Genomic DNA, 24,049 nt, shown 5'->3' on the forward strand with positions numbered 1-24,049 from the left:
ACACTCATTAAGAGCTATCCACCCTACCACATCATATGCATGGTGTCTCTCATTAAATGGAAGTTGTCATTTATTTAGTCTAAACCCACCCAGAATAAAAATGTCATATCAAACTACTTTGGCCTTCGTAACGACATCGCTCAATGTGAATTGGAATTGAATTGTTGTCCATTACAATGAAAACACTCCTAATCAGAGTATTTTTGTTGTGCAAGGATGACTTATCCTTCAAGTCTTAGTTTATGGTGTAATGGCTGCAACTTTGACACATGTCTCATTAAAGGTTATTTAATGGTCCTTTGCAAGAACAACATAATTGAACTCATTAGTATTTTACTTGATTAAATACAATTGATTTTTTAGAAAAAATTGTAATAAAATTTCTCAGTAACCATTGTAAGGATTAAGGAATAGAAACTATCTCTTAAAAATGAAAATTTTTTAGGAACTTCCTTTACAACTCAAATGAGGATCAAGAATTGGTTCTTGAGAATTCTGAGATTTCGATGATTTGAGAGAAAACTGACAAGTTTGTTGTTAATGTCTGAATCTCTTAAGGGATCAAGGTTTATGTACACATATTTGTACAATTCTTAACCAAAATAGTAGCTTCCAATAACTAACTATGCTAAGCTAACAAGTTACCTAGAGTATATAGCCTTTGTACATAATGAACCAATACAAACAATATCTATACTATCAAGTTCAAGCTCCAAACAAGAATGAATCACTTTCTCTCATTTTTGTTTTTCCCATAATGGTCCATTGGTCCATTGGCAATTATTGATAGCACTACAAAAAATCTTGTTAATTATGATAGTTATTTGTGGTATAAAATGACGCTTATGACTGCCGTATTTTGCGCGTGTGGCGGGTCCAGGTACCGTCATATATTCTGCCACCACAAAGTATAATATGGCAATCTTATGTGAAACGGCATAACACCTGCCATTTAATGTACTATGCAAATAATGATAGTTCAAATCGTCGTATTCTCTACGCAAATAATAGCAGTTAAAACTGCCATAAATTATTTATTTTAAAAGAATTATAATACAAAAAACGACACCTAAAAGCGCCATTATTTTCAATGTACTCAAACAAAATACGACATTTTGAACTGTCGTAATTTGAATGTAAAATTATTTTTATAATTTCATTATTTATTTAACCTATTTGTCATAAAATCATAAAAAGTAAAAAAAAATTCACTCAGTCAATTTTGATCACAAATATTTTCATTCAATATTCATATTAAAAAATTTCATATTTATCCAACATCATCCAAAGGTTTGTATGTTGAAAACATAAACTAAAAAAGGATCTTACATCATTATAATACATTTTCCTAAATTTCTACAACTATGTTCCTATCTAGTCTTAGTGCTTGATTTTCTTGTGCCAATAGGTGATGGAACACCACTTCAACATCTGGTGCCTGTAATAAAAAAAAATCTCTGTTATTCAAAATTCATACCATTTTTATAATAAATTTAAAAGTGATATACTCTTGATGATAAATATTGTTAGTGGATGAAATAAAATAGATGAAATCACTTATTAATAGAAGATTATTCATTATGCATGTGAATATCCCAAAAAATATGGATGAATAGTGATTGGGGGAGATGGATCATCTAAACATGGAAGGTGGCATTTGAGGAAGTGCATTTTGTGGCCTAATCCAACCTGCATGATATGTTAATGCCATTAATTGTACTTAATGACAAGGCTAGTAACCTACTTTGAGAAATTAATTTTAGGGTTTGCCTTAAAGAACAAAATCAACATAGTTTGAGAGATTGTTGAACTGTGATTATAAGAAAGAAAGGTCAACAAAAGCAATGAACAAAGATAATATTTCATAATGAACAACTAATTACTAGAATGTACAATTCATCCAGTGGTTTAACACATATTTAAATTCTCTTTGCATTAAACTTTTCAAACACTCAAACTACATTTCGATGATAAGAAATAAGGATGAAGCAATTACAGATGAAAGACGTGGAGAAAAAAAGAAGAAATGGGAGGGAGAGAATATTAACCTTAATGACATTACTTTATTCCATTCAAAACAATAAAATAATTATCTCTGAAATCATTCATCATGTCAAATTAAATGTAATAAATTTAGATTCACTATACAAAAGTAAAATATGTAGTAACTAAGTAAAATATTAATTAGATTAAATAGTTTTAAGTGTGACATTAGTGACACACTATTGGATGTTGCATCTATTTATGTTATTCCAATTGCATCACCCCCTTCCTTTGATAATTTCATTATCCTACAGCCTCATCACAACCCCACTATAGCATTCATTTAACTTCATCACTCCCTACCGCTCATGAGTTTTATAAGTTTGCATTTAACTCATAATTTCAGTCACCAAACCTTGCACTTTTTTCCCAATCACACCAAACTTTTAACTTAACTTAAACTTTCAAGGGTCACACAACCCTACAGTTTATCACATCTACTAATGGAAAAAAAGGCTATTACTTTATCTATTTATTCTTAAAGATTATATTTGTTGTGTGATTGCATGTGCATATAAGACTACAACCCACATAACACGCCACATCACTACCAATGTTTAAAAACAGATCATAAATCAAACATCCAAAACTATCTTACAAAAAACAGAAGATCAAACAAAGTTAATACAAATACATATATACTAGAACCAATGGTTGAAGCATATTTAAAGCAAACAACATGTATGATCAATTCTTAAAAAAATAATTTAAAAACTAACTATGATGCAGAGATAATCCACTTCTAAGTCCAATGGAGATGTTGTTTTCCTCTACGATAATTAAAATCTGGGAAAAATTAAAGTCAAACACACATCAAACTGCATAACAGTTTACCATAGGACTTGTCACAAAATTCAATTTCAATAATCATGTTGAGTACAACACATGGATTGGGGTGAGGGATTTTTTTTAGGAAGATAGCAAGAAGAAATATAACCTCAATCAAAGCATTAGAAAGAACAGTTTTGATCATTCTTCCCAACCTTTTCTGATAAAGCATTTATTTGCATTTCTATTTCTGATTTTCGAATTCTATTTTCAGTTTTTAATCATGAAAATGCTACCTATTTTAAGTTTTCAAACTAAAGGTGTCAAAATCAACCAAATAAACTTGTGGTAAATCCATTTTTTGATAGTACAAGTTAATATCAGCATAGTTACATTTAAATCAGATATTAGTGTAGCACATTATCATAGGAACTACTGAGTTTAGCAAGGTATTGTGCATCTACATAGAAAAATGCTTGACAAAATAAAGAGGAATATAGGGTTACCATTTTCTTCTTGCTCTTGACGAGAGAACCTCTGCTTTCATAGTTAGGGTTGCGGATGGTGATGATGGTGATGATGAATGGTGACGGTGAATGCTGAATGGTGATTGTGAACGACGATGGTGAAAGATTCAAGATGAAGGATGATGTTTGCTAGTCGCGAACGGTGGAACATGAACTGCGTTGCAACGATTAGCGTGGATGGAGTGCGGTTGCTACGATTTCGCGAGCCAAATTGATGAAGAGTGGTTTAGTGGTCTCATCAGCTTTAGAGGTGTGAGGTGTTGTGGTGACAGCAAGGTGCTGTGGTCGCTACGGTGCGTGGTCTAGACGGTTAGGTCTTGTGGTGCTGATTGAGAGCAAAGATGTGCAAGGGGTGTTTCTTTTAGGGTAAATTTTTCTTTTAATAATTTTTGTTTTAGTATAATATATAATAATGACGCTCATAAATGCCATAATTTGAATACAAAATATGATAATTATAAAAGTGTCATATTATAAAGCAAATTATGGTAGTTTTTCAAAACTGCTATATTAAAACCGTCATAATTATCTTAATTTTTTGTAGTGTAGTTTAGAAATATTGTATTGCAAAGTGAAAGGAAAAAAGCTAGCATGCAAAAGAAGTAATACAAAATTCAACAATACATGCATAAAACCCAAGTAAAATCCAAAATACATGCATAAAATCCAAAAGCGTTTCACGTAACAAGAAAGGTTCACTTAATATGCTTCAAATCATTAATTGAACAAAAGATGCAGACTAGATATAGAATAAACATACAAAAAATGCCATTCTCTTAAACATTTACAACTATATATGTGTCTAAGAATAAGAAAAAATAATAATACAATACTTTATAACAACTCAACTGACTAAGCTGCATCTTTAAACAAGAAAGTGATGCCCCAAGTTAACCTGTGAATAGAACATAAAGACAAGAATAAATTTAAAAAGATCACAAAATGACAGATTCAACAAAATTATTTCTTTCCACTATGTAATAAATAAAAATAAATAAGCTATGGTTGCATTTCACGATAGTTAATTAAGATTATAATATCATACCTTTAAACATACTGATTAATACACATGGAAAACAAATTCTAATTGTAAAGAAATATACGCATGCCAATAATTACGCCAGATTCTTTAAATGCACAATGGATATTGATTTACATCATCCATTCTCCAATATTACAAGTGCATTGTATATGTACTTCTTAGACATTGATTTTAACACTACCCAATCCATACTAAGCAAAAAAAAATCAAAGGTCTAATCATCCTGACAAATTATTTGTAAAACAATTTCATAAACATATTATTCAAGTATTTATATGGTTGCCTAACCAAAAGAAAACTACATAGGCAGGCAAGAAAAACACATAAATAGTCCAAACACTGGTTAGTCAATGACTGGCAGGGACATGATAACATCACATCTTCTCCAAATTTTAACCACAGATGACGACAACAAGAATGCATATAATTTAGTACACCCTAACATTTATACATTATCCCCACAGTTTAAACAAAATCATGCTCTTCCTGCATATCAACATTATCATTGAAATTGTCGCAATATTGATAGGGTTTGAAAACGTAGACCACATCACTTGAAGCTGAAGCCACAAATTGAACAAAGAACCTAACTATAGTTGCAACATCAACCTAAAACCACAATAATCAAACAACCACAATTTAAAACCCCGAATACTCATCAAACAAATCAAGAAAAACAAAACTAACCAAACTTTTGGCAACAAGATTAACCAGAAGAATAAACAAACAAATCACAAATGAAAAAAAAGAAAAAAAAAACCAAAACCTTACATGGAAGGAGCATACACATCAATGTTAGATTTCATTTCTTAAAAGATCTATGCAAGTAATGTCATGCATAGCCCTGTGATGCAAGTAATGCTCAATATACTTAGAATGCAAACTATTTTGATCCCAAAAATTATCATGCAAAGTAGAATAGGGATACACAGTCATCTTGGAAACAATTTTGAAAAACAAGTTGCTCAAAAAAATTGAGGGAAATTTTTAAAGAAAGTGCTCATGGTGATTGAAAGAACTTAGAAACTTGAACAAAGTGTGGAAGATGAAATCAATCACAAGTGGACCTCCAGGTTATGTGAGGTGAGTCTTTAAGACTTCTTAAGTACCAAGGCCAATCCTTGCCAAGATACACTTGCAAAAGGTTTCAAAGAGTACACAATTGTCTAAGTGCTAAGTAAATAGAATCACTTGAGGCACGAAGTACAAAACACACAAACAAGACTCAAAAAGGAAAAACTAGCACACTAAATGCAGACCCCTAAATGGCAAAAATATGAGAGACTTTGGTCTCAACTTAAGCCTCTAAAATGTATTGCAAGAAAACATGAATATAAGTTATGCGGCCTAATGTAAGGTGAGAAAACACTTAGAACTTTCAACACACTTACAACTAAAGCGAATCATTATGTAGTATACAAAGGTTCTACTTAGGAGATGGGATGGAACACCTTGTGGTTCCCCAAGACACCTAAGTAGGCCAAGAATTACAAGTAAAAGTAAGCAAATGTGGAGCACAAAATTTGGTACTATTAGGAGCAACCCGAGAGCACTATGATATTAGTGAACTTTGGGTAAAAAATTCGGCACTAAGGAAGCTCCAAATGTACCAAAAGAAGTGACCAAATTATAGAGAAAGAAGTAAACTATGAAGATGCAACAATTACAAGCCACAATGGCTAAACAAAAGTCTTCAAAAAGATGGTTCAATGAGCTCGTTTAACCACTAGTAAAGAAAGCCTTAATTGATGGCTTATGTGCACACACCAAATTGAACACCCTTGGACACTTTGTGGTCGTTAAAATTGCAGCACCAAATAGCCAAACAACAACAAGAAACTGCACAAAAAGCAAATAAAAACAAAGAAAACTTTCCCGAATTCAAATGGTTAGCACTCAACACTCTCAAAAAATTTGTAGCTAAAATCAGACTAGGTGTGGGAGGAAAGGTAATTACCAATTGAAAGCATTAGGCTAAAGGATTGAATCACATCCACCACCTATGATGCTACCACTATCTATCAATAAGAAGAAAGCATTGCATCACCAAATCAAACCACAAAAATCGAGAGCATTGTAATTAGAAGGAAACAACAAATAAAGCAAGAAAAGCCAATTAGAAATGCTAAACCAAAGTGGAATTCATGAAACAAGATTGAATTGAATAGCCAAAAAGGAAAATCAAGAAATTAAGGCTTGAAAGAAAGGAAAGCACATAAAAAGGAATCCTAGAATGGAACTAGAATGGATTAAAAACTGAAAATAGAAACGGTAAAGCTCATAAAATGCTTATGGTATTCATTGCATTAGTGTTAATTCAAGGGAACTAATCCACTCCAATTGAAAGCAAATGATGAAAATATGGAATACACACATAAACAAGCAAATGTATAGAGAAAGAGCACTGAAATTCTGAAGCAAAATACACAAAAAATGCACAAAACAATTATTTTCCCAAAAGCACAGCACCAAAAAACGTTGATAGATGCCTTAACGTTGAAGATTTATCATATTTTTTGTACTGGACATATTTGAATGATTCTTTTTGCTAATTTTTCGTCCAGATGTTGAGAAAATTAGGCAAAAATCAGAAGGTGATTTGGTGCTATGAATCGTTCCAATTAAATCAAACAAGAAAAGTGTGCGTTCGGACACAAGTGGAAACAACAACAAATTTGCACTGGAAAACACACAAAGTTGCTTCTACTTCAAGCATTTGTATATAATTGAATTCTCAACATAATTGAATGATTCTTGTTGGAGAATTTTCGTCTATGACTTCTCTTTTCGAAGCAACAATCGTATTAAAATTTGGTGCATTGAGTCACTCGTGACACTTCTCAAACAGAAGGTGTGTAGTGAAAAAAAATTGAAAACTGAAGCAAAAGCATATTGAAAGTGGAAGATGTTCAATGGACAAATCAATTCGATTTGGAGCTTGATTATGATCTAAAATCAAGCATAAATCAAGATGAACATCTAGAACACTCTAAAGCATAATCCAATCGGTGAAATGGAAGAAAAATAGTGAGACCTTTGCCTTACACATCCACAAGCATCACTTGAAGTTCATAGCTTAAATGTGTGATGTAGGACTTGGTTCTCATCAAGCAAGGGCATAATTTAACAATAAGAACGAAAATGAAGATGAAACAAAATGCTTAAACATGACATAAGACAAAACACAAGATGATGAACTGAAAATTAAAAGATGCACCGATTAAAATGATAAAAAACAACAAGGAATCAAAGAACAAGTGCTGGAACAAAAAAAATGGAAAGTGAAAAAAGGTAAGTGAAAAAACGTCTATAAAAATCCCAAGGAAAGCAATCACAACTATAAAAATCCCTCATTAACGAGGACAAAGACATTAAATGCTTTTAAAGGATTGCCCAACAAAATATTGGACCGATCTAATGCCAAGAAAGGCCAACAATGTGCCAAGAATCGGTCGATCTAGTGCCTAGAGAGTTGAAAAACCGAGTAAAACTCAATCATATGCTAACAACAACACATAAACTCATTCATTAATAACTGGGTCTACTTGTAATAGTTATTAAATTTTAAGCTCGAGGGACTTATGTACCTACATGACCTATATTTACAATAAAATTATATTCTTATAAGGCCTAAAAGGAATCAAAGAGGAAAAGGTTTGAATATGAGATCCATATAATATATTAACTACTAGAAATAAGGGAAATATAATATTTATGAGACATACGATATTATGTGATATATGATAAAAATATAAACCATTCATAATATTTATATATACAATTGATATCCATAAGCCTAAAAACACTATAAATATATGTTACCACACAAATAATAATCATTTCATAATTAATTTTACTCACAAGTGCTCATAAGAAATAGTTTTACTAACCGTCAAAGAGTTTTTATATGTGAATTACCTCTTCATGATGATTCAGAACTCGACCATACGTCAAGAGTGAAGTCGACCTACCTTGAAAACTTCTTGGCCAAATCTAATAAGAACAGACACATTATGAAAATTAAATAATTACGAGTATAGATATTAAAAGGTTACTTTATATATATATATATATATATATATATATATATATATATATGTATATATTATAAAGATAAGAGGATTCCTTCTTTTGTGTATATTTCATAATTCTAATTTTACCCTTTATAATATAATTATTTGTTAAATTTTTAAAAATTAATGGTTATTTTTACATGTTTCTCATAAAATTGTCTATATTCTCTTCTTTTTTTTCCCCTATTTATCGATAGTTATTTTCTCATGTTTTGGCCTTATAATATCATTTACATTTAAAAAATTCGTAAACATAAAAACTATCATATATTATATTATATATATATATATATATATATATATATATATATATATATTATATAAAAAAATTTCTTTTTTTTTCATATTTCATAATTTTAATTTAACCTTTATAATATAATTATTTTAATTTTATCCTTTATAATATAATTATTTGTTAAATTAATTTTTTTCTCTAATTTGGTGACAAGTGACATTTTGCTCATGGTGAATGGGAACTTGGTAAACCTATTGCTCCTTCATTTGATGATCATCGACCTTTGGGACCTCCATCAGTTGGTCGAATGGCTGGTCGAATTGAGCCCCCTCCCTTGGCTAGTAACTTTGGCGCCATTTCTATGGCCAAGATCAGTGTGGAAGCTTCTCTGGCAGGAGCTATGATTGGGAAGGGTGGTGTGAACCCAAAGCATATATGTCACCAAATAGGAACTTAATAAAATATAAATTAAATTTAAATTTTAATGTTTTACGGGTAACGGGTACTCGTACCCGACCCGTTTATAAGCGGGTATTAAAATACCCGCTACCCGTTACCTGCGGGTAATAAATACCCGCGGGTACTAACAACCCATCGCGGATTTTATCTACAGATATCTACGGGCGCGGGTATTTTTGTCATGCCTAGTTTTGCCCTTCTTGTGTTTGATTACATAGGGAAATTGCTCGAGATACTCCATCCATTTAGCATGCCTTTTGTTGAGCTTATGTTGACTCATCAAATATGTAAGTGACTTATGGTAACTATGAATGACAAACTCCTTGGCAACAAGGTAATGCTTCCAAATTTGAAGAATTCTCATAAGTGCATACATTTCTTTGTCATATGTGGGATAATTGAGAGAAACACCATGTTGTTTTTCTCTGAAATATGCAATTGGATGGCCTTCTTGCAATAATACTGAACATATGCCAACTCCCGAGGAATCACATTCTAGTTTAAAGGTTTTTTTTTTTTTTTTGCAAAGTTTGGCAAAGACAGAATGGGTGTCTTTGTTAACCTTTCTTTTATTTCCTCAAAAGATTTTTGTTGTTCCAGGCCCCCTGCCCCACATATGAATGTGACATCTTTCTTCACTAACTCATTAAGTGGTGAAGCAAGACTAGAGAAATTAGGAATAAACCTTTTATAAAAAGCTTGCCAAACCATGGAAGCTCGTAATTTCTCCAACATCTTTAATGGTAGGCCATTCTTGGATAACCTTTATTTTCTTGGGGTCCACACGAACCCCGCTTTTATTGACCACCACAAAACCTAAAAAGACAACATTATCAAACAAAAAGTACACTTATCTATGTTACCAAACAAATGATTAACCCTATGAAGGGAGAGGACTGACCTAAATGATCATGCAGACTCTTACTATACACTAAAATATCATCAAAATAAACAACAACAAATTTACTTATATAATCCCTTAAGATGTGATTCATGAGTCATATGAAAGTGTTTGGTTCATTAGTAAGGCCAAAAGGCATCACTAACCATTCATACAATTCAAACTTGGTCTTGAAAGCAGTTTTCCATTAATCAACCTCTTTAGTTAGGTGATAACCACTTTTGAGATGAATCTTGGAAAATATAATGGAACCATGCAATTCATCCAATATATCATTTAGTCTAGGAATTGGGTGCCTACACTTTATTGTAATATTATTGATGGCTCTACAGTCACGACACATTCTCCACTTGCCATCTTTCTTAAGTACTAATAAAATAGGAAGAACATAAGGGCTAAGACTCTTTTGAATCCAACCCTAATCTAATAAGTCTTTTACTTGAGTCTCTATCTCCTTTGTTTCTTGGAGATTTGTCCTATAGGCTAGTCTATTTGTAAACTAGCCTCAGGCACAAAATCAATTTGATGCTCAATTCCCTTAAAGATGGAAGACCAATAGGACCTTTTTAGGATATTTGAAACCTTTTGTAACTCCTAGATCCACCAATTTCGGATCACTTGCCAAGTGGCATGTCACGCCTCCCTCATTTGCTCCATGTGCTAAATGTGCAAAGCAAGGAAAATGCTAGCTAGCTCTCAGCCTAGCCTATTGAAATTGCGCTTGGATGGATCCAATTTCAATGGTTAGGTGATTCATGATTAGCAACGTCAAAAAAATCCATACCCGTGGGTATCCACGGATAAAACCTGCAACAGGTAGGAAATGGATATTGTAAATGAATACTTGCGGGTAATAGGTACCGATATTTTTAATACTCGCATGTTAACGGGACAAATACAGGTATCATAGTATCCGTACTCGTGAATACCCGTACTCGCTATACTTTAATTTAAATTAAAAAAAAATAAAAAAAAACATGATGAAAACTTTAACATATTGATTTTGAATGAGTTATTTTTTTTATCTATTAGATTTAAAAAAATCATTTATTTGTAAACTGTCATTCAACACTATTTAAATGAGTTATTTGGACTTTGTTTAAAATTTTTGAATATTATGTATTGTATTTTAGTTGAATTTATATTAAAATATGTTGTTAAATATTTATTTTTATATTTTTAAATACCCGCGGATACCCGTGGATATCCGTGGATATTAAAAAATTATGCGGGTACCCATATAACGGATACCCGACGGATATGGGTACGAGTACGAGACAAATATTTATCCAGTGGGTAGGGTATGTGGGAACTACTACCGTACCCTACCCGTCCCGTTGACATCCCTATTCATGATCCAAGCTACGTTTTATAGTTTTTACAATTTATTGAAAGCTTGGCCTAATACATAGCCCAATTTAAACTAGACTAATAGACTATTAGAAAGCTCATCAAATCTTGATATCCTCCTTGGCCATGATAAAAGCATTTGAAGCTCATTAAGTCCATGGTGCTTTTGAAGCTCCATGTCTTGTATTCTTTTAAGCATGATTAAAGTGACTAGGACTTTGATTTCACCTATGATTGGACCTAAGTCATCAAATGTGCTTCAATCTATTAGAGCAACCATAAAATGTATTTAGAACTCAACAAAATTAACTAAATCACGAAATCCTAGTGAAAACCAAAGAACTGAAAAATAGTGTTGAGGTGTTGTGAAACAGGTTCCATGAATGTGCAAGACATGAATGATTTGAGCTATGGAATGAATCAAAGCAGGAATTGGCAATGAAAATTAGTTCGAACATTTGGGAAAATAAAAGATGCTTCGCGAATGGCGGCAAGAGAAGCCTAAGAGTTATGTCTTCTCAAAATTAAGAAACCTCCAATCAGAACATGCCACTTGTCAAAAAAGGTAAGTGAAAAAACGTCTATCAAATATCATAAGAAAGTAATCACAACTATAAAAACCCCTCATTAACGAGGACAAAGAAATTAAATGCTTTTAAAGGACTGCCCAACAAAATATTGGATCGATCTAATGCTAAGAAAGGCCAACAATGTGCCAAGAATTGGTTGATCTAGTGCCTATAGAGTTGAAAAACCGAGTAAAACACAATCATATGCTAACAACAACACATAAACTCGTTCATTAATAACTGGGTCTACTTGTAATAGTTATTAAATTTTAAGCTCGAGGATGATTCAGAACTCGACCACACGTCAATAGTGAAGTCGACCTACCTTGAAAACTTCTTGGCCAAATCTAATAAGAACATACACATTATGAAAACTAAATAATTATGAGTATAGATATTAAAATGTTAGTTTATATATATATATATATATATATATATATATATATATATATATTATAAAAATGAGAGGATTCTCTCGTTTATGTCTATATTTCATAATTCTAATTTTATTCTTTATAATATAATTATTTATTAAAATTTTAAAAATTAACCGTGTTTCTCATAAAAATGTCTATATTCTCTTCTTTTTTTTTCCTATTTATTGATAATTATTTTCTCATGTTTTCTTCATTCATTTTACTTTATTTCTCATTTATTTTTTGACTTTATAATATTATGTACATTTAAAAAATTCATAAACACAAACGCTATCATATATATATATATATATATATTATATTATATTATATTATATATATTATATTATATTATATTATATTATATTATATTATATTATATTATATTATATTATATTATATTATATTATATTATGTAAAGAAATTTTGATTTTTCACATTTCATAATTTTAATTTTATTTTTTATAATATAATTATTGATTAAATTATTGTTTTTTCTCTAAGGTGAAGGATGCAAATTTGGTGACAAGTGACATTTTGCTCATGGTGAATGGGAAATTGGTAAACCTTTTGCTCCCTCATTTGATGATCATCGACCTTTGGGACCTCCATCAGCTGGTCGAATTGAGCCTCCTGCCTTGGCTGGTAGCTTTGGCGCCATTTCTACGGCCAAGATCAGTGTAGAAGTTTCTCTGGCAGGAGCTATGATTGGGAAGGGTGGTGTGAACTCAAAGCAGATCTGTCGCCAAACCTTAGAAACATTGAACTTGAGGGAACTTTCGAACAGATAAAGGAGGCAAGTAATATGATAAAAGATTTACTTTTGACTGTTTCAATGTCGGTGTTCCTGGTGCCCCTGCTCCACCTGTGTGAGAATTTTGCAAAAGGGTCTTGCACTTTTGGAGATCGATGCCACTTTGCTCATGGAGCTATGATTTTGTTTTTCGAACTTGTATTAGCCAGGTCTATTATTATCATTAATGCAGTTGATGTTGTTGTGCATTGTTACTTAGTGGTTGGTACTCGCATTAATTTTCCTTTTAGAGTTTTGCCGAACTAAGTTATTTTTCAAATCATCTTTTTTGCGGTTGCAAAAATGAGTATCTGTTCTTTTCCTTCACATGATAATTTCACGACATTAAATCTCGTGCTTGATGTAAGAAAATGCCATGTTTTTATTTCATTTATTTTTCTTTTAATCATAGGTTTGTTCTGTGTTCAAAATGTTTGAATGAGAAACTTATACAATGACGAAAAAAAAAACGCATTTGAACTGCTCGACATCTAACTGGGTGGAGTTTTATAATTTATTCAAGCAATCGATCTGAGTATACTTTTTAAGTGGTTAAATTGTATAGTCCAAATATTACTTTTAACTTCTCCAAAAGTTATATTTTAGAAAAAAAATGACTTCCATTGTATAATTTAGAAATCAATTTTTTATTTCTTTTATTGTACAATAAAAAAGAGAAAATGAATTTTTTTTTTCTTGAGAAGGCAGGAAAAAATATATGAAAATAAAATATATGTCCTCAAAGATGGAAAGATTTGGGAGAGAAAAACGCAGGAGACACTCTTTATTACCAATTGTCTGTGCTTGGGCTGTCATTTTTACTCGCAGTTCGTGGGCCAGTCGTGATCGGTCCCATTTTTTTTACCCACGAAAGGCCCCCAACTCCAAAAGCCTCGCATGAGATGGAATGGGAGAGGGCTAGTGTGGTTAGTCCCCTTCTCTTCGTTCAAAATATTTTCTTATCTCCGCAAGATCTTCTCACTGAGTCCCTCAACACGAAACCCTTACATTTCTTATTCTTCGGTGCTGGAGCTTGACAGCAGCACACATACCGGTTCCCGAGGTGGTACAAGCGTGGCGGCAGCGATAGCGTCGAGAGAGGTTAGCGTTCATTTCAACTACGTCAGAATTAGATAGATCTATTATGTGATATATGCCTTCTATTTATCATTGAGTTTGTGCAAACACAATCATTGTCGAATCGCTTTCTGGTCCTCTTTCACCAAAGATTAAAATTGATTTTTGCTGTTTTTTTTAAATTATGGTGAAATGAAATTAATGGAGATCGAAATTTCGTGTAGTTAAGACCAACATGATTCATCACATCAGCATTGATTGACAACTGTTGAACTCACAGAATAATTGAGACAAATTATTAATGGCATTGATTATTCTCTGTATCCAGCAGCTTCATTATGCTTTGGTAAAGTGTGTACCAACTTCTTATGCTCCAAAGCTTGGCCTATTCCTCTTGGGTGATTCCGACCATTTGGATTGTTTTGAGACTATAAAACTATAATTTGCAAATAGCTTTTAAGATAATAAAGTTACAGTTTGATTTTAATTTTCTAAGGATTTCTATATGAATGTGAACTCCAAAATGCTTACTCTTGGACGCAAATTTAAATCAAAAGATTATATAAGTATGAAAATTTACATTTAAGACAAAGATGATCATGTAAACAATCATAAAATGGATTTAGAACAAGATAAAGATAATTAGATAATTAAAAAGAATAGAAAAAAATCGTAAAAGATGAAGGACTCATGTGATTTATGAAGTAACGTCACTTGGAACAGGTTTCAAGATATATAAATGATGATAATACAAGATAAGACTCAAACTAAAATATTTATTTTTTTTCTAACAATCCACTAGTGTAATAGTACTGTCCTTACCAAAATTTGGAACATGAATATTTTGGCCAAATTACAAATTTAAGTAGTGGCTTAAATTCTTCTAATAAATGGAAGCTAACTTTTTGTTATTCCAAAGGGGAAGATCACCTGCTATGTATAATAAAAAATTACATAGAAATATTTTAATGATTTAAAATATTAAAATTCAAATATTACAAAAGATACACAATTAAAGAATATTGTTTTAAATACAATAAAATTACGAATTTTAAAAGTTAAAATAGTAAAGTAAAGTAAAAATAAAGAGACTAAAATCGCATGAGAAATTAAAAGAGGTTTAATTCTACCCTATGCCTCCCTCTCTCATCAACCAACTGCTTCGTCGCTTGCGCCATCACTATTTTCCGGTCCGTGTCACTGTTTTCCGGTCCGTTCAGAGGTTAAACTTCCGTTAACTTTCTTTTTTTCTTCTGTTGCATCAACCGTATTCAACCTTCCATATATGAATTTGGGGATTGTTATGTGCCAATAGCTGTAAATATACGAACATATGAAGAAGAGTGATTGTTTCCTATAAATCAATGTGTATTGGAAAAAGGGTTTGGAAGGATCCTTATGGGAGAGTTTGCAGTAGAGAAAGGCACCGTTAATGCCCAATGAGGGTGTGGGACTGAGAGAAAGACATATCTTACTCTTTTATTTTTTCGATTTGATGTTGTTGTGATATTTCTATGTAGTTTTATTGATGAGAACGTTTTATTTAAGCTTGAATTACTGGTACACTTGATATATATATATATATATATATATATATATATATATATATATATATATATTTTGTGGAATAATTCGTGATTGGTCATACATATGGAATTGCTAGGTTTTCCCATTCAGATATCGTGTGTGGGATGTGAGTTCAGCTAAATTATTATTGGGGTCAAACATATCCTGACAGCTTCATGTAAGTTCCACCAAATTAGTATGTTAATTGGATGCAAGCTATGGCAGTTTAAGACAATGTATGCTGAAGATATCCTGACAAACTGGTGGAAATTGGAATTGAAATCAATCAGATTGGCAAGAAATCTTGGAAGTTGTTTAGAGTGATAGGATTAACATTAGATATTAAATATGAGTAAACTTGGGGCCAAGAGATGATGCAATTAAATTTTGTATTTGAAATTTTCTAGTGCTTTAGCTTTTGAAGTAGACAGTCAAGGATAAGATTGATTGGAGGAAGCTATTCTTTTTCCTCTCTGGTGTGGATGAAGAAACTAACTGCAAATTAAATAGTTTTCATAAACTTATTTCCCTTTACATTTTCATTTTTTATGCTCCGTTGAGTGAGAAATTTGAAGTAGCTGCAAGCACTTTTAAGTTGCGATCTTTGAGCTTATGTATTTGTTCTATGCTTTAGGTGTTGGATTCCTGTCTTAAGGCTTTCATGACTCTTATTTATGGTTATTCTAAATTCTTCATGTGATGTGCTCTGTCTCTTTCCATTCATATCTCGCTTTTTTTTATCCAGTTTTTCTGTTAAGATGTTTGGGTTTTCTTTGTTTTAAGCTGTGGGATGATAGGATAACTGTGTAATAGCTGTAGTTTTGTAAACAATAACACTGTGCAGAGAACTCACGTGAATTTATTGGAGGATTTTTAGATAAGATAAGAAATGAAATGAAATATTAATTTAGAATTAGAAGTTAGTGTATTTAAGGACATTAGTGTCTTACTCAAGGTTCCATCAACAACCTTAAGGTCACTTTATGGGATATTGATTCTTTAGGAAGACGAATGGTAAGAAGCCAGACGGATGTGTGCATTCTATAATAAAAGCCATTACATACTTTTGTTGTGATTTGATTGTTGTTACTGGTGTATCTTATTCCTATTGTATGTTCTGAAGTTTGAGGAGTCATATAAGTGATTTAAAAGCATCAATTAAGAAGACCTAAAATATTCCTTTGGATGCATTTGTTAAAAACACCAATTCAACTGAGAAATGTTAGAATAAGCATGGAATAGAATTTGAGCAAGCTCACACAAGGTTTGATGGTTAAGAATTTTTCCTATTCAAGGAATGACCGAGTAACTGGATGAAAAAAGGATATACAGAGAAAGGCCCTAGAAGGATCATGAAACATATCCTTTTATCTGGTCATGAAGCAAAATTAATAGAGTCAAGGAGTCCCAAACGGGTATCAAATTAAAAGAAATCCTTGTCATTTAAATTTTGATATAAGTTGAAATTCCATGAAAGCCAAAACAAATATTGGACACTGAAAATTCTGGGGAGGAAAATTTTGAGATTAAAGGTGATAAAGGCATGGAAAGGCACAATGTAAGGGGCAATTCCTTTTATTGTGTAAGTAAAGGGAGAAATTAGGATTTGTTGTGGTTTTGAAACACGAAGAACCAAAATCTTGAACTTTTTGACCTTCATCTTTACCAATATAAATCTTATGAGGCCTTTCAAAGTGGCTAAATTGTTGTATATTGCGATTATCCAGTTGGAGTTACCATTGTCACGTCTTGGACTGATGAATTGGTCATTGTGGCACTTGGGACAACTTGGTTAGTACCAAGTTAATGTTAATTTATTGCAGTAGTGGGACTAACCCAACTGTTTGATTCAAAATTTCATTCCGAAAAATGTTATTAGAGAAATTCCGAAATTAATAATTCAAAAATCAAATTTACAAGGGTCAAAAATGGTCATTTTTTTGAAAATTGATGGGGTGAAGTTATTGCCATTACTTGTTTATTCTGAAAATTGGGCCAGTGTAACATATCCAAAACAGAAAGCCCGTACCATTAAACGCTGAAACTGAAACCACATTCTCTGCAGAAATCAAGAGTGAAGAAACGATAATGAGACCTGTTTCTCAGAAATGGGGCTACATTCGAATCATGGCCGGTACAATCCTTGGAGGCATCCTCGGATTCTACGTTATGCACCGTGTTGAATCTAACTACAAGGTTAGCATACCATCACTCTCTTCTTTCTTCCCAGTTGCTTCTTCTGCCTCTACAATTTTATGGCTTTCTGAAGCTAACTAATGGAGGCTTGATAGAATATTTTGAAACCCTTTTCCCTTTTCTCTTTAAAGATTTTTTTCTTTTTTCGTGTGTTTGATGTGGGTGTACTTGTGCTGTGTGCAGGAGAGAATGAACGAGAGGCTGAGAAACTATGAGGCTGAATTGAGGAGGAAGAAGGACGAGAGATTGAACGAGTTTGAGGAATCCTCCAAGTTTTGAAAAATTGTGGTTTTCTTTTCTTACTTTTTGATGTTCTCTTTTTCTTTTTATGTTTGATTTATGAGAATAATTGGAAAAATTCTATCTTTGTATACTAGAACATCTTTAACGATGTATAGTTTCTCCCTTTTCATATGCTGTTGAAAGGGCTTAAAAGCCTTACTATTAACCCAATTTCATAGAACTGAAACATGCAGCTTGCGTCAAACCTAAGAAAGAGATTTGTATAGTAGAAGATAATGCAGATAAATGTATTATGTTTGAATTTAATGGTGATTAATTTATGTTGGAATATGTTTGATCATATGGCAATATGTAGCATGATTCTAATTCAAATCAAACCAATCCCGTTTCAGTCCTTTGATGTCATTTTTCTTACATTACATGAATGCATTTGTTCAGGATCATTGTATATTTGAAGGGCTTCAGTGGTTTGTTCATGTTTCCTCGGCATCAATTTAATAGACGCCCCTTTGCTTTGTTCATGTTTCATCTAATGCTTAATCAATACAACCTAGGAAAGAACCATTGTATTAAGAGTAAATATTATGTTAAAAATAAGTTTCATAGATATAACAGTCATACTTTCATTTTATCCTTTATCATTTTAAGTAGTTACATTGATTAACACTGGTGGTACTCATCTCTTATTATCATGTGACATCAATTTGGAGTGACTTGTATCTCTACTGAATTTGCTGATACAATGCAGTTACAACACAATTTAATTGTCTTTCCGCTTATTTCACACCTTTTTTGTTAATGACTTAGAGGGCTTGAATAAATACTGTATCTTGTTTCATTCGCTGATAATTCAAGTTGCTAATGTTGAAAAAAGCTCAAGTATAGCTAAATGTTCAAGAGAACTTGAAATTTAGGAAAATTAAATGAAGTGAGATGTCACTCACTCTAAAAAACCTTTACTGAGTATTGATATTTGCTTTCGGTTGTAGATAAGATTATAGTCTTTGAAGGTAGTTCAATTTTTGCACACTGCATCAAAATGTTATGTTAAAATGATTATTAAATATTAAAAATAAGCCCGCAATGACCAAATTGTTGTGGAAAAGAAACATCTTTCACACGCCCATACAATTTAGTTGGACACATAATAATTTGGACTCTTATTGTTTTTGTCCATGAAATCACTTCAAAAGGTATCTCTTCCCTAACAATTTGTGGTTTTAAAAAATTATGACTACTTTCAGGTACATATCGAGAAAATTGTATATTATGATTCCAGCGAAGGGTAGTTAACAAATGCTCTAAATTAAAGAATATAAAAAAAAATATTTTGTACGTTAATTAAAAAGGTTTTAATAACTATTGTATTTTTGATTGTGAAAACAAAGGACAATGGATAAAATTTAAGAAAATGGAAGATATATCAATTTACGTCTACTTTAGACTCATTTTTCATAAGTGTTACCAAACTAATGATGATAGCAATTTATTTGCGTTAATATGGTTGGAAAGAATTTGTTCAATGTTTTGAAATGTAAGCCAACAAGCGTCGTTATCCAGAGGTATATAAAGTTTGTTGGAATATAAACTCTTTGAGAGAATAAATTAGACAATAAAAGACTATTATGTCTTTCAAATTCATACCTCTTGGGTGATTCCGAGCATTTGGATTATTTTGAGACAATATAAAACTAGAATTTGAACAGTTTTTTGAACTAGGAATATGGTTCTCTTTTCTCAGCCTAGGTAATTGAAGTGGATGCATTACTACTTCCCTTGGTGAATTACGAGATTTTGCAAATAGCTTTTAAGATAAAGTTACAGTTTGATTTTAATTTTCTAAGGATTTCTATATGAATGTGAACTCTAAAATGCTTACTCTTGTACAATAAAAAAGAGAAAATGAATTTTTTTTTCTTGAGAAGGCAGGAAAAAATATATGAAAATAAAATATATGTCCTCAAAGATGGAAAGATTTGGGAGAGAAAAACGCAGGAGACACTCTTTATTACCAATTGTCTGTGCTTGGGCTGTCATTTTTACTCGCAGTTCGTGGGCCAGCCGTGATCGGTCCCATTTTTTTTACCCACGAAAGGCCCCCAACTCCAAAAGCCTCGCATGAGATGGAATGGGAGAGGGCTAGTGTGGTTAGTCCCCTTCTCTTCGTTCAAAATATTTTCTTATCTCCGCAAGATCTTCTCACTGAGTCCCTCAACACAAAACCCTTACATTTCTTATTCTTCGGTGCTGGAGCTTGACAGCAGCACACATACCGGTTCCCGAGGTGGTACAAGCGTGGCGGCAGCGATAGCGTCGAGAGAGGTTAGCGTTCATTTCAACTACGTCAGAATTAGATAGATCTATTATGTGATATATGCCTTCTATTTATCATTGAGTTTGTGCAAACACAATCATTGTCGAATCGCTTTCTGGTCCTCTTTCACCAAAGATTAAAATTGATTTTTGCTGTTTTTTTTAAATTATGGTGAAATGAAATTAATGGAGATCGAAATTTCGTGTAGTTAAGACCAACATGATTCATCACATCAGCATTGATTGACAGCTGTTGAACTCACAGAATAATTGAGACAAATTATTAATGGCATTGATTATTCTCTGTATCCAGCAGCTTCATTATGCTTTGGTAAAGTGTGTACCAACTTCTTATGCTCCAAAGCTTGGCCTATTCCTCTTGGGTGATTCCGACCATTTGGATTGTTTTGAGACTTTAAAACTATAATTTGCAAATAGCTTTTAAGATAATAAAGTTACAGTTTGATTTTAATTTTCTAAGGATTTCTATATGAATGTGAACTCCAAAATGCTTACTCTTGGACACAAATTTAAATCAAAAGATTAAATAAGTATGAAAATTTACATTTAAGACAAAGATGATCATGTAACAATCATAAAATGGATTTGGAACAGGATAAAGATGATTAGACAATTAAAAAGAATAGAAAAAAGTAAAAGATGAAGAAGGACTCATGTGATTTATGCACTTGGAAGATGATTCAAGATATGTAAGTGATGATGATGCAATGTAAGACTCAAACTAAAATATTTATTTTTCCCTAACAATCCACCAGTAAAATAGTAATCTTTTTATCGAAATTTGGAACATGAACATTTGAACAGATGGTAAAATCTAAATGGTGATTTAAAATATAAAAATTAAAATATTAAAAAAGATACACAATTAAAGAATATTGTTTAAAAATAATAAATTACGAATTTTAAAAGTTAAAATAGTAAAGTAAAGTAAAAATAGACTAAAATCGCATGAGAAATTAAAAGAGGTTTGATTCTATCCTATGCCTCCATCTCTGATCAACCAACTGCTTCGCCCCTTGCGCCGTCACTGTGCCGCTGCATCACTGTTTTCCGGTCCGTTCAGAGGTTAAACTTCCGTTAACTTTCGATTGTTTCTTCTGTTGCATCACCGTATTCAACCTTCCATATATAAAATTGGGGATTGTTATGTGCCAATAGCTAGCTGTAAATATACGAACATATGAAGAGTGATTGTTTCCTATGAATCAATGTGTGTATTGGAAAATGGGTTTGGAAGGATCCTTATGGGAGAGTCTGCAGTAGAGAAAGGCACCCTTAATGCCCAATGATGTTGTTGTGTATGTAGTTTTATTGATGAGAACGTTTTATTTAAGCTTGAATTACTGGTCAATTATATATATATATATATATATATTTTTTTTTTCTTTTGACCTAGAATAATTCGTGATTGGTCATACATATGGAATTGGTAGGTTTTCCCATTCAGATATCGTATGTGGGATGTCAGTTCAGCTAAATTATTTTGGGGTCCAACATATCCTGACAGCTTCATGTAAGTTCCACCAATTAGTATGTTAATTGGATGCAAGCTAGGGCAGGTTAAGACAATGTATGATGAAGCTATCCTGACAAACTGGTATTTGATTGCTCACGGGGAAATTGGAATTGAAATCAATCAGATGGGCAAGAAATCTTGGAAGTTGTTTAGAGTGATAGGATTAACATTAGATATTAAATATAACTAAACTTGGGGCCAAGAGATGATGCAATTAAATTTTGTATTTGAAATTTTCTAGTGCTTTAGCTTTTGAAGTAGACAATCAAGGATAAGATTGATTGGAGGAAGCTTTGTGTTTCCCTCTCTGGTGTGGATGAAGAAACAAACTGTAAATTAAATCGTTTTCGTAAACTTATTTCCCTTTACATTTTCAATTTTTATGCCCCGTTGAGTTAGAAATTTGAAGTAGCTGCAAGCACTTTTAAGTTGCGATCTTTGAATTTACGTATTTGTTCTATGTTTAAGATGTTGGATTCCTGTCCTAAGGCTTTCATGACTGTTATTTATTGTTATTCTAAATCCTTCATGTGGTGTGGTCTGTCTCTTTTCATTCATATCTCGCTTTTTTTATCCAGTTGTTCTGTTAAGATGTTTGGGTTCTCTTTGTTTTAAGCTGTGGGATGATAGGATCACTATGAAATAGCAGTAGTTTTGTAAAAAGTAGCACTGTGTAGAGCACTTACGTGAATTTATTGGAGAAATGAAATGAAATATTAATTTAGAATTAGAAGTTAATTTAATTAAGGACATTAGTGTCTTTCTCAAGGTTTCATCAACAACCTTAAGGTTACTTTAAGCTATATTGATTCTTTAGGAAGACCAATGGTAAGAAGCCAGATGGAAGAATTGGGATGTGTGCATATTATAATAAAAGCCTTTACATTCTTTTGTTGTGATTTGTTGTTACTGGTGCATCTTATTCCTATTGTATGTTGTGCTGAAGTTTGAGGAGTCATATAAGTGATTTAAAAGCATCAATTAGGAAGACCTAAAATATTCCTTTGGATGCATTTGTTAAAAACACCAATTCAACTGAGAAATGTTAGAATAGCCATGGAATAGAATCTGAGCAAGCTCACACAAGGTTTGATGGTTAAGACTTTTTCCTGTTCAAGGAATGACCGAGTAACTGAAAGAAAAAAGGATATACAGAGAAAGGCCCTAGAAGGACCATGGAACCATATCCTTTTATCAAATTAAAAGAAATCCTTGTCATTTAAATTTTGAAATAAGTTGAAAATCCATGAAAACCAAAACAAATATTGGAGACTGAAAATTGTGAGCAGGAGAATTTTGAGATTATAGGTGATAAAGGCATGGAAAGGCACAATGTAAAGGGCAATTCCTTTTATTGAGTCGTTAAGCCTCCTTCAGTGTAAGCAAGTATTTAAAGGCAGCATGCATAGCCTTGAGGGAAAAATTTTCAATTACTATATTGAGAGTCTCAAAAACAGTTGTGGCATAATTCTTATTTGGATCTAAAACATACTTAAGATTATCTGGTGTCACCCCATGCCACACTCTGGCATTCTCTACTTTTTATGCTGCATATTAGTTTTGTAAACAATTTTATCAGTTGTAGTATATACATCAGCACTGCTAATTTTTATTTTGTGAATTTAGATTTCTTGAGTTGTGTAACTAAATAACTACTTAATTTGTTATAATTTAATCAAAGCAACAATCTGTTCATATTTTAACTGAAACATTGATTTAACATATTTTAGTTGCTAATGAATAGAATCTAGATTACTATGCTATTTATTATTGTATAGTGTACTTCAAGTAGAGAAACTGATGGGGATGACATGGAGGTATTCCTGTGCCTGCAGATGATTGATTTCTTTAAATAATAAGTTTCATTGTTTTTATGAGATTAGCCTGTACTCATTATAGTTTCTTGTCTGCTTATTAAATGTAAATACGTTTTAATGATCA

The 24,049-nt window shown here is 32.1% G+C and overlaps 1 protein-coding gene, 1 long non-coding RNA gene and 1 pseudogene across 2 annotated transcripts; 2 read left to right on the forward strand and 1 right to left on the reverse strand.

Moving 5' to 3' along the window:
• Positions 1-1,220: 1,220 nt before the first annotated feature.
• LOC146887599 (uncharacterized) lies at positions 1,221-3,686 on the reverse strand. Its single transcript, XR_014993448.1, has 2 exons — positions 3,318-3,686; positions 1,221-1,438 (listed from the first exon to the last, which is right to left on the reverse strand). It is a non-coding gene; the product is annotated as an uncharacterized LOC146887599 (long non-coding RNA).
• A 5,204-nt stretch (positions 3,687-8,890) lies between these two features.
• LOC146887600 (zinc finger CCCH domain-containing protein 31 pseudogene) lies at positions 8,891-13,443 on the forward strand (annotated as a pseudogene).
• A 3,733-nt stretch (positions 13,444-17,176) lies between these two features.
• Positions 17,177-18,588, forward strand: LOC114171915 (uncharacterized). The gene is made up of 2 exons (XM_028056691.2): positions 17,177-18,015; positions 18,199-18,588. The coding sequence occupies exons 1-2, from the start codon at positions 17,908-17,910 to the stop codon at positions 18,292-18,294; spliced, it is 204 nt and encodes a 67-aa protein (XP_027912492.1). The 5' UTR covers positions 17,177-17,907; the 3' UTR covers positions 18,295-18,588.
• The last annotated feature ends 5,461 nt before the right edge of the window (positions 18,589-24,049 follow it).

This window comes from Vigna unguiculata, chromosome 3 (genome assembly GCF_037176805.1).
Source record: "Vigna unguiculata cultivar grain cowpea cultivar isolate G323 ecotype 2 chromosome 3, ASM3717680v1, whole genome shotgun sequence".
In the NCBI taxonomy this organism is placed as follows: Eukaryota; Viridiplantae; Streptophyta; class Magnoliopsida; order Fabales; family Fabaceae; genus Vigna; species Vigna unguiculata.

What these genes read in the sequence shown, in the direction of transcription:
- LOC114171915 (XM_028056691.2), top strand. Translation starts at nt 17,908, where the DNA reads ATGAGACCTGTTTCTCAGAAATGGGGCTACATTCGAATCATGGCCGGT. An exon ending in GTGTTGAATCTAACTACAAG is followed by an intron (nt 18,016 to 18,198) that starts GTTAGCATACCA and finishes TGCTGTGTGCAG; the next exon opens with GAGAGAATGAACGAGAGGCT.